Source organism: Chiloscyllium plagiosum, chromosome 9, assembly GCF_004010195.1.
Source record: "Chiloscyllium plagiosum isolate BGI_BamShark_2017 chromosome 9, ASM401019v2, whole genome shotgun sequence".
Classification (NCBI taxonomy): Eukaryota; Metazoa; Chordata; class Chondrichthyes; order Orectolobiformes; family Hemiscylliidae; genus Chiloscyllium; species Chiloscyllium plagiosum.
This window is the reverse complement of record NC_057718.1, coordinates 45,543,416-45,555,584: the sequence shown is the minus strand read 5'-3', so window position 1 is coordinate 45,555,584 and position 12,169 is coordinate 45,543,416. Positions and strand designations below refer to the sequence as shown.

Genomic DNA, 12,169 nt, shown 5'->3' with positions numbered 1-12,169 from the left:
TTGTTGTGGTCTGGCGGTGGAGGAGTCCAAAGACCTGCATATCCTTGGTGGAGTGGTAGGGGGAATTGAAATGTTGAGCTACGGGGTGGTTGGGTTGGTTGGTCCGGGTGTCCCCGAGGTGTTCTCTGAAACGCTCCGCAAGTAGCTGGCCTGTCTCCCCAATATAGAGGAGGCATCATCGTGTGCAGAGGATGCAATAGATGATGTGTGTGGAGGTGCAGGTGAATCTGTGGCGGGTATGGAAGTTTCCTTTGGGGCCTTGGAGGGAGGTGAGGGGGGAGGTGTGGGCGCAAGTCTTGCACCTCCTGCGGTTGCAGGGGAAGGTGCCAGGAGTGGAGGTTGCGTTGGTGGGCGGTGTGGACCCTACCTTTTATCTTAGCCTGCCTGACAAACTTCCCTCATTCCTGAAGAAGGGCTTATGCCCGAAACGTCGATTCTCCTGTTCCCTGGATGCTGCCTGACACGCTGCGCTTTTCCAGCAACACATTTTCAGCTCTGGTCTCTAGCATCTGCAGACCTCACTTTCTCCTTATACACTTAATGGTAAGGTCGTAGGGAGTGTTGCTGAACAAAGGGACCTTTGGAGTGCAGATTCCTCGCTCTTTGAAAATGGAGTTGCAGGTAGCTAGGATAGTGAAGGAGGTGTTTAGTATGGTTTCCTTAATTAGTCAGAGTATTGAGTATAGGAGTTGAGGTCATGTTACGGTTATATAGGACATTGGTTAGGCTATTGCATGCAGTTCTGGCCTCCTTCCTATTGGAAGGATGTTATGAAACTTGAAAGGGTTCAGAAAAGGTTTACAAGGATGTTTCTAGAGTTGGAGGATTTGAGCTATAGGGAGAGGTTGAATAGGCTGGTGCTGTTTTCCCTGGAGGCTGAGGGGTGACCTTATACAGGCTTGTAAAATCATGAGGGACATGGATAAGATGAATAGACAAATCTCTTCCCTGGGGTGGGTGAGTTCAGAACTAGAGGGCATTGGTTTGGGGTCAGAGGGGAAAGATATAAAGAGACATAAGGGGCAACTCCTTTTTTCACACACAGGGTGGTGCTTATATGGAATGAGCTTCCAGAGGAAGTGGTGGCAGCTAACATATTGCAATATGAGTAGAAAGGGTTTGGAGCATTTGGGCTGGGTGCTGGCAGGTGGGACTAGATTAGGTTGGAATATCTAGTCGGCATGGACGAGTTGGACGGAAGGGTTTGTTTCTTGTGAAGACTGAATTAAATTATATTGCATTCAGTGAAGTGGGCAGTAATTGTTGGGCAATAAATGAAGAAGAAATTTCCTTGATATTTCCATCCTCAATTATTGTAGCGTCTAGAGCAACTTCCTGGAACTGTTGCAATCCATTTTGTGTAGGAACGCCCACAATGATCAGGAGGAATTCCAGAATTTTTAAGTGAAGGAATAAGGTCCAGTCTAAAAAGGGGCCATGCGTTTTTTTTTTAAATGTTAAAGCCAATGCATTAGCTATATCATGGTTCCATTTTTTTTAAAAAGGTTTTTGGGAGGAAGTCCATCACTGAATCCCATTCTGTCCACTGGGTCTCTAGGGACCCTCCATATGCATCCCATCCAGACCCAAATCCCTGCTCTATCCCCATAACCCCACATTTCCCATGGCTAATCCACCTACCATGCACATCCCTGGACACTACAAGGCAACTTAGCATGGCTAATCCACCTAACCTGTACATCTTTGGACTGTGGGAGGAAACCGGAGCTCCCATCAGAAACCCATGCCAACGCAGGGAGAAAGTCACCCAATGCTGGAATCAAACCCAGATCCCTGGTGCTAAGCAGCACAATACTAACCACTGTTCCACCCACACATCATTTGGCCTACCTAAATCCCTAACATCAGATCCTCAGCCATCAATGCATTCCTCCTATTTGAGCCAAAAACATATTGCTCAAGGAAGTTCTATTGAATAAATTTGACAAATTCCTTCTACTCCTTGTCTTCCATTGACTTGAACTATTGGAATAATATTTAAATATAATAATAATCAATTGGAATAATATTTAAAAATCCCCCTTGTACTACTATTACTACTACTACTACTACATCTGATTTTCCCCCTCAATATTTTCATATTTATCGAACACCTCCTCCTCCTCCTCTTTCCCACACAAACACACACACACACCCATGTAGTGCTCAAATTTAAATCAAATGGTTCAATGTTTGACCCCTCAAAAGGATACACTTCATTTCCAAACTTCATTTTGCTACCCCACCTTCCTCCCTCTCCATTATTCCTGCTTCTCAATGTCCCAAAGTTAGATGGGATTGTTGCTTTTGCTCATCTAATGTTTGGTGCAGTTGACCTTCCATGGATACTGAGTAGGGACAACATTTGTGTTTTTTTTTGTGTTTTTGTTGTGATGGTGGCCATGATCAAAATGCCCTCTGCTCACTTCAGGAGAGTCACCACTCAAATCTTATACATTTGTGGGCTTCCCTCAACTTGCAAACAATCTACCTTGAGAGTAAAGGTAGAAAATTGGGAGAGGGGGCAAACCATACTGTGCAGACAGTAAAAATTTAAATAGTGAGTTGCTCCAAACTGTAAATATTCTCTCGTGATTTTTTTTCCTAGTGTGCTGGGCTACTTCATCTCTTGCTTGCGTTTGAACTGACTGTTGCAAAGTTGAGATTCCTATATATTTAAGTGGAGTAACATGATCTCCACGACCCGTTTTGGAATGTATGGATCACACTTTGGGAATTGAACATATTCATTCCAGCTGTTCTTCTTGGGATGCGACAAAGAGAGAGTGTCAAATATTAATGGTTGAATCAAAAGCTCATTATGGCATAAACCAATTTTGAGTCCAAGTGTTAGGTTGGAATTCTGAAAGTTAGTGCTATCTAGCTGTTATTTAAAATGTTTGGATTCTTCATGTTAAAATGTATCTCTCCTTCCTTTCTTTCTTTCTTGCTTTCTTTCAGAAAGCTGATTGGCCAATGCACAAACTGGAATGTTCTTCCATGAGCAAATTTGGGCAGAACTGGAACCCCTCTGAGACGGTCAGGCTGCTGGCAAGAATCCTGGTCAAACAGGTGAGGTGGATGAATTGACAGTCCTAGTCCTCGTCCTCGTCCTCGTAGCCAGCAACAGCTGTGATCTATTATACTTTGGAAATGTGACTGGACAGTTTGCTATCTCGGCTGAATTAGCCTCTCTTGGCATGGCATGAAGTTGGATTCCAGTTTGTGACTATTACTCGGTAACTTGTGCTCCAAGTGCATGTTAGCTAGTATCTAGTCAGGACAGGATTGTACATAATTTCCATTGTCTTTCCTTCCTTCTGATGATCATAACGATATAACTTGCTGAAATCAATTGTCCCAACTCTGCATGCTACTAGTCCCCAAATTACAAAAGGATATCGGTCAAGGTACAAAAATAATTTTAAGGATCTGAGAGTTTGTACCTATTTAAAAATGACTGAATACATTAGGGTTGACCTGATAGAGGTCTTCAGGTTTTTTTTTTTGGGTTGATAATGGACTGTATTTTGCAGTTAGTGGCACAGTTGATCTTGATGTGACCAGAACACATCTCTGAAGTGGATGTTACTTTTTCCTGACAAATTCACACTTCCAGACATCCCAGCAGTGGGAGTTTTGGTGATTAAAGATTTTGTTTGTTTGCCTGTCTGTCTCTGGTAACGTCAATAGTGCAGAATCACAGTTAGTAGCCATTAACCGTTTCACCATTATAACAGCAAAATCTTGGCTATTAATCGGTATGGCTTGGTTTTCGTTGCCTGCTGGACATGGGTATGAAGGTGGGCAGGCTCAGAATTTCACAACATCACTAGGTGGCAGTTTACTGCTGTCTTCCCACTTCTAAGCTGTTTTTAAGGAGGTAGGTAGGTTCAAGTTCTTCTGAGATTGGAAGCCAACTGGAATACATCACTCAGCGAGTGCCCCCTACCCCCACCTCCATGGCAACCGGAGTCCAGTGGATGACTAGAAATGATTTAAAGGATGGACTCCAGAATCTGATTTAACCTCCGTGCCCCTGCCAGCTGCATGATGTGACTGGTTGGTTTTTTGGAATATCAGGAGCATATTTTTTCTTTCCCTTATGTCCATAGCCTGCCACACTTCCTACAATGCTCAAAGCCCTTCTATTTTCAAGCGCCACCTTCTGGAGCCCATCTGCTGTCCTTATTTTGACACTGGAGCAAATTGTCACCTTTTATACCAAAGTCATGGTATTGCATATCATGTTGATGTCGTGAAGAGGGAGATGGTAGAACCAAAAATGAAAGCCGAGCCCCTGCTTGTGTTGGAGGCCAAGATTAAAGGATAATTAGCAAATGCAATAGACAATTCAGGTGGAACATTAGCAGGGAGTAGTTAAATGTAAAACAAGCTATCGCAAGGATATGTTGAGCCAAATAGTGTAGACCCATTTTAAAGAGAAACCGGAAAAATACAGCTGGGTGAAAAGGGCTGATCATTATGATGATCGGGATGGGAAGAAACTCACAAGTACATGCACTGAACAGGCCTTCGTGGTTCTGCACAGGATAGGCTGTCTGATCTGATGCTGGAAGGCTGTAGCTATCACCTACTAAACTATTGGTTTAAGTCATTTTGTCGTCTTGGACCAATGGGTGAAGGGATAAATGGGGAGGAAAACTAGGAAGTCAGTAAATTATACCCCTATTGATTAATTGTATATATGTTGACAACTTATTATCACTTTGGCCTTGCCTGTTTTTTAAAAGCAAGGTCTTTGCATAATAGACAAAGTGGTCTCTTTCTGTTCTCCACAATTATGATTTATTTTTAATTTCCAAGCAAAGTAACAGAAACCAAAAGCTAGGTCTCCATGGTGTATTTCTAAAACTAAGTGTTAGAGTCCAAGAGATGTATAACACAAACAGAACCTTTTTGGTCCAACTTGTCTATGCCTACCAGATATCCTAAATTTAACCTAGTCCTATTTGCCAGTACTTAGCCCATATCCCTCTAAACCTTTCCTATTCATATATCCATCTAGATGCCTTTTTTAAATGTTGTAATTGTATCAGCCGTCACCACTTCCTCTGGCAACTCATTCCATGCACCATCCTTTAATTTGCTTTTGAATTGCCCCCCGCTTACCCTAAAGTATGCCCTCTAATTCTGGACTCCCCCATCCCAGGGAAAAGACCTTGTCTATTCACTGTATCCATGGTGCTCATGATTTTATAAACCTCTAAGGTCACCCCTCCACCTCCGATGCTTCAGGAAAAATAGCCCAAGTCTATTCAGTCTCGCTGTCGCTGAAATCCTCCAACCCTGGGAAAATCATTGTAAATCTTTTCTGAACCCTTTCGAGCTTCATAACATCCTTCCTATAGGAGGGAGATCAGTGTTGTTTACACAATTCCAAAAATAGCCCAACTGATGTGCTTGATTGGATCTGTGATTTTAGACATTCCGTAAGGTTATTGTAATGTTTTGGTTGTCTAAAGGATATGTGCTGACTAACATTTCTATTAGGAGTAGGCCAGTCATCTCCTTCGGTTTGCCCTGCCATTCATAAGATTGTGATCTGATTTAGGTCTCTGCTTTCCTGTCAGTCCCTGTGTCCTTTGACCTCTTTGTCAGTGAAGGTTGTATCTAACTCTGCCTTCAAAAATATTCAATGACTTTACCTCCACTGGTCTCTTGGGAAGAGAAATCCACCAACTCTTGACACTGAGAGAACTTTTTTCTTCATTCCTATCTTAAAGTGGAAGACCCCATTATCTTTAAATGGTGTATTCTTTTTTAGCTTTAATCTTTTCCTACAGGGGTAAACATCTATTTATCATCTGCTTTTTAAAATCAAAATACTGTAGATGCTGAAAATTTAAATGCTAGTGAAACTCTGTTCTGGTGGTATATATGGAGAGAGGATAGAAGTAATGTTTTAAGTGCAAATTAACTTGTCTGTAATGTCCCTTTTAGGATCATAAGTTTCAGTTTTTGATTTCCAGTTAACTCCCCTCTGGCCCTGTTCGCTATTCCTTTTGATGTGAAGTTGGAACTTTGCGGGTATATTCTGAAGTTTTTGCTGATCTTTAAAATTCAAAAATCCATAAAGGTAAAGTGTACGGAGTTCAAGTTAAGCTGCAAGCAGCTGGGTGACATAGTGGAGACTGAGGCAGCAACAGCGAGCAACTTAATGAGGTTTTTTCCCCCATTGTATAGTGATTCTTTTCGAATGGACAAACCTCTTGGATGTATGTCATATCAGAATTTCAAAGATTTGCAGCAAAGCTAAGTGAATGGTGTTACCTGTGATTTGTTGCTCAATGTGATGGATGTGTGCTCACTGCATAGAAAAAAGCCTTCAATTCAGGAAACAGGTTAATTTTAACACTTTTTTTTCTTAATCCAGAGGGCACTGGTGACTATGACTAATCTCTGCCTGATCTTCTTATAAATATTCCTGCTGTATAACTTAAACCCCCCTCCCCCACCCAATACATATATAGCATCTTCTACTCTAGTCTTTTTATATAATGATTAATACTAATTGCTGAATGAGTTAATGTCAGATGATTGGTTTTCTCTGTTGACATATTCAAACCTTGCTGCAGTTAATATGCTTCTAAATTCTGTTTCTATTTCCTTGTGTAGAAAATGCACCCAGACAAAACTCCTTCAGAGGAATTACTAGCTGTTAGTGAATTTGAATCACGTAAGTATTCATTACAGAATACAATAATTCAGTTTTAGTTTCACAAACTGCAACTTTCCAAAAGAGGACAGTTTTTAAGTTCAAAGTTAAACAGATCTAGAGTTTAGATTAGAGTGGTGCTGGAAAAGCACAGCATGTCAGGCATCATCTGAGGAGCAGGCAAATCGACATTTCAGGCAAAAGCGTTTCAGAGGCTATTAGTACGTTGCGTTCATAGAATTTGTATAAATATATCAGAGTTTCTCTATATTTACCCTTTATAAAAGATTGACCTGATTCCTGCATCAGGTAAGAGAAAAGTATGATTCTAAAATTTCAGATTTCAGGGTCTGGACTTTGCTCTGAACAGCGATCGGTTTTTGAGACGGATTTTGTCGTGGAGAAATAAGTTCTTGAAGTCTACCTCCTAATCCCAAAAAAAATGAACTTGAATTGTCTTTCCAGGTTTTTAACACGTCCCCTTTTTTTTTCCAAGTCTGCTTGGACCTCCATGCACCTCCTATCTGAAATTACGACGACTGCACATGCTCCTGCAATACTTCCTATGGAGTGCTCAGAGTCAGTGATGACTGATTATGGAATGTCATAATGGTTAACAACGCAGGAAAAGGCCCATTGAGTCTGCGCTGGTCAAAAATAATCATTTTAACTATTCTAATCCTATTTGCCAGTACTTGGCCCATAGTCTTGTATGCATGAGTTCACAAGTGCACATTTTTAATCCTTTTCTCAGTGAGGATTTCTGCCTTTATCACCCTTACTGGCAATGAGATTAAGACTCCCACCACCTTCTGAGTGAATAATAGCTTCGTCATAGCCCCCTCTAAACCTCCTGCACCTTGCTGTAAACCTCTGTCTCTGGTCACTTACCTTTCCCTGCTCCAAGGGGAAAGGTTCCTTCCTGTCTACCCCATCCATGCCTCACATAACTTTTATCATCACTCTCGGCTTGACGGAAAGCAACCCCAATCAATTCCATCCCTCTTCATAACTGAATCCATCCTGGTAAATCTCCTCTGCCAACACTCTACTGCTATCGCATCCCTAATTTGCTATTATACTGTTTTAAAAGCATTTGGATTAGCCAAAGTGGGATCTCTGTCTTGTGTGAACATATTAAAGTGTTTTAGATTGTAGAGGCTTAGTTGGACAGCAGAAGACCTTTTCTGAAACGAGGATGTTACAAAAGCTACAGCCTGGATTGTTTCCTGACTGACTAGATTTCAGTCCTACGAAGTTAGACAGGAAGAAAAGGAGTATGAACCAGGGAGATGTGGAGATCTGGTTATCTGAGTTATTGAAAATCTAACTGTTAAGGATGAAGTTCAACAGAATGAAGCTCTTGTGTTTAGCCACCTTTTTAGGATAAGTACATCAAATGGATTTTGAATTGAAAGTGTTATACCAGCCTACTCCAATCGCATCTGAAACAATACGTCTTATTAGTTGAAAGACAAAGTACTTAATGAAGCTATGGAGACCAGCTCAAATATCAATTTGAGGAATGGAGTGTGGTCTGTCAGGTAGCTGTCCCTTTGGAATATCAAAGTTTTACAAAGGACTCAAAATTCCTTTGCGAGGTCATTTAGATGTTGGGATAACGGTAAAATGCTAAAACATTTTTATTAGCTTTAATTACTTAGAGGTGTAATTACTCTTGCCTTGACATGCCATTTGTGGTCGGTAGTGGAGAATTCCCAACTTTCCCTTAACCCTACAACTTTAAACTCTAATACAGGGTACCAAAACTTTTGGAGAACTGTTTAGAAAAGGCTTAAGATAGTGATCTGAGACAGTACCTAAAACCAGGAATGGGAGTCATTGTATTTTTGTACAATTTTATGGATGTATACATTCCTGAAGCATGACTTTCAGGATAATTAGAACAAAGAAAATTACAGCAGAGGAACCGGCCGTTTGGACCTCCAAGCCTGCACTCTATCTAAATCTATTGCTTAATTTCTAAGGATCTGTATCCCTCTGCTACCTGCCCATTCAAGTATCTGTCTAGATGCATCTTAAATGATGCTATCGTGCCTGTCTCTACCACCAGTGTTGGCAATGCGTTCCAGCCACTCGCCACCCTCTGCATAAAGAACTCTCCATGCGTATCTCCCTCTCACTTGAACTTGTGACCCCTAGTAATTGACTCCCCCGTTCTGGGGCAAAAGCTTCTTGCTATCCACCCTGTCCAGACCTGTCATGATTTTTGTAGACCTCAATCAGGTCCCCCTTCAACCTGTCTTTCTAATGAAAATAATCCTAATCTGCTCCACCTCTCTTCATAGCTAGCGCCCTCTATACCAGGCAACATTTCTGGTGAACCTCCTCTGCACCCTCTCCAAAGCATCCACATCCTTTTGGTAATGTGGTGACAAGAACTATGCAGTATTCCAAATGTGGCTGACCCAAAGTCTTATACAACTGTAACATGACCTGCCAACCCTTGCACTCAACACCCTGTCTGATGAAGGAACGATTGCCATATGCCACCTTGACCACTCTATCAATCTGCATTGTCACCATTGCTACAAATGTGGTAGTGGAATAGTTGTTTTTTCTTTGAAACAAGATATTGTCTTTTTTATATACATAATCAATCTGAGGCTCAAATTTTATGTTGGAAGAAATGATTATTACTTTGGGGCTAAAATCATTTACATCTTCACTTTTCACCCACAATCTCTTTGCTTTGGAAAGAGTCTTCAAACTTTGAAGACTGATTAGAGCCAAGATTGTCATAGCGATTAGTATAAGGAAATTAGTTTGTTGCCATTAGGGACACTGTTAATGAGTCCTCCAGATTTAGTTTTAGTTTTTGTTTTGAACAGATAAATGAATGTTAAGTGAGAGGCCACTTGAATTGTAAACCAAATCAACAACACTTTCAACATCAGTTTGAGAGAAACTGACAAAAGCCTGAGAGTTGGAGGGAAGCATTTGAAGGATTCTAAACAAACAATGAAAAGTAGAGCAGATTTTAAAAGTTTAAAGTTTGACATTTTCTTTCAGGAAATGTGTTTTTGGTCCTATTTTAGTCTGTTTGGAGCCATTTCAAAAGCAAGATTCACTGGACCTTTTATCAAATCAAAAAAAAGCTTAAGAATGTGAATTGTGTGAGTATTTCAGACAGGAGTGAGAACCAGCATTTCAGGGTAACACATTGAAAAGATATGGTAGGGCCAATAGACAACAAAAAAAAAATGAATTTAATGGTATTGGAGTAAAAGGTGAAGTCTAGAAATCAAAGTAGTTGGAGAATGAATCAGCAATTGAAAAATTATCCTCCAACAATCAGCTTGGAAAAAACACACTAATGCTTAAAAGGTTAGATAACATGTTTTATCTTGAAGACATTTGAAGTGATTTAGGAAGGCTATTACTGATCCATAAATCTTTGTGGGAACGGATCAGGAAAGTTTTGTTTTGATCATGTTAATGTGGGTGATATTGCCTATAAAGCAGTTCCTGTACAGACTCCATCCAGGGAGTGTAGATCAAGTGAGGTAAGAAACTAAGTTAATTGTGGACAATGACATTGAACTGTCACAGTAGCTGGACGTCACCTGTCAAATAATGCTGAAACTGGATGAGTTACAACAATTCTGTTAACTTTGTGGTAATTAACATGGTAGTGAACGCCGATTTGCATCCAGTCCTAGACTGGTGGACTGTGTTAAATAAATCTTACATTCATCATTTGTCAAACAAATCCATTGTTAAAAGGATGTCAATTCCATTAACTGATAAAGCTGATATTTCTTTAATTCTTGTAATGTGGGATGAATGTTATCAGTGCAAAGTCCTTTTGTTTGGAATGAAAAATGTACCAGCCACATTTCAATGGCTAATCAATGATCAAAAGACTTGGTAATAATACTGTTTACATTGACAATTTGGTTGCAGTTTTGCTAAACCAGGGAAGAGCACTTGCACCGTTTTGATCAGCCAATTTGATTATAATGAATTTGCTAAAGTCAAAGTGACCTTACTTGGGTCATATGGTGGGACAAAGCCAAGTAGCACACAGAAGTAAAAGTGCAGGCTAGGATAAACTGAAAAGTTGGCATGAGTGAATTTTTATTGCAGATTTGTTCTGAACTTCTTCACTGACATTGCACCTTTTGAACAAAGTTGTTGAAAAATGTAAGAAAATCTGAATGGACTTGAGTATCAAAGTATGAAAATGTGGAAGTAGGGCTGACAGTTCTGCCTAATTTATGGGAGACCATTCAAAGTTGATGCCCGTGACATTGGTCTGGAGGCTGTTTTACTGCAGGATGACCTGTTGGTCAAGAAACTGACCCCATTCCCTGTCAATAAAAATGTTGAACCATTGAAAAACCAACATTGAGCCTTATGATGGCTGTACATCATTTTTAAATATATGTCAACAGGGAATAAACTGTTATTTATATAGACCACAATCTTTTAACTTTTTTAATTGGAAATAATCCCAGGCCCTTGTCCTGAAGTATTATAAAGGAGCTTGCTTCCCTAGCTGTATATTGTATAAAAGAAACATTTTTAGTGAGCACATTTGATGGATGGTTTTGTAGGTGCAATGAATTTGTGTAAAATATGGTTACTATGTAACTCAGTATGTTTAATGTCAAAATGTTAGTCCTGTTAATGTGATATGGCATTAGTGTTAAGATTTGTTAGTAAGGAAAATGCCTCTTAAAGATTTTCATTCTTTTGTGGGTAGATGGGATTTATTTAGATTTTAACATCATTTATCCTTGTGCTGGACTTTTCAATTTGAACTAGAGACATATGGATTTCTGGTGTCTGAAGCATCTTCCATAACTTCTGTATCCATGGTAATGTCTTTTGAAAAATATAGCTTGAGACCGGTAGTTTTGGGGACTAATTGGAATTTGTATACGTTTGCTCAGACTCTCCAAAAGAAAACCGTGTAGTGTAGTAGGTTTTCAGATTCTGAATTTTTGTAGCGGAGATGAGGGGAGTGATGAAAACACCCCAGAGCTTGGAAGAAATTAAAGATTTTTAAAATTTCAGTTCCTGCAGATCTGCACAATTCTTTTGTTTTACATAGCCAGCTTCAGCTCTTGTTTCTGAGACCAGAGGAAGAAGATGTCTTTAGCTTACACTTGTTAGGAATACATTACCTTTGGTAAGGAATTGCATAAAACATCCAGACCAGAAGTGTTTAGTTAAAACTCAGAAGGTTGTTTTTTGAAGCTGAATATAAGATTTTGGAGTCGAAGGAAGGCCATTCAGCCCATCGAGTCCACTCCGCCATTTAATCATGGCTGATGGCCGTTTCAATTCCACTTACCCATACTCTCCCCATAGCCCTTAACCTGTTTTAAGCTCTGCCTGATCCTTAATTTATCTTAACTGCCAGATTCTCATGACCAGGAATTGAAGCCACACCAAGTCAAGCCTAAGTGGAATGGCAGAAAGCTTTCTCTCTTTAAAGAGTCACCAGATTTGAATGTTATC

General features: G+C 40.1%; 1 protein-coding gene across 3 annotated transcripts in view; it reads left to right on the top strand.

Moving 5' to 3' along the window:
• The window catches only part of smyd2a (SET and MYND domain containing 2a), a 58,097-nt gene that overhangs the window by 15,512 nt on the left and 30,416 nt on the right, over nt 1-12,169 (top strand). For all 3 annotated transcript variants that reach the window (XM_043695834.1, XM_043695833.1, XM_043695832.1), the window contains exons 3-4: nt 2,962-3,072; nt 6,640-6,700. In XM_043695834.1, coding sequence (XP_043551769.1) covers nt 2,962-3,072; nt 6,640-6,700 — 172 coding nt within the window. The remainder of the gene's footprint in view (nt 1-2,961; nt 3,073-6,639; nt 6,701-12,169) is intronic.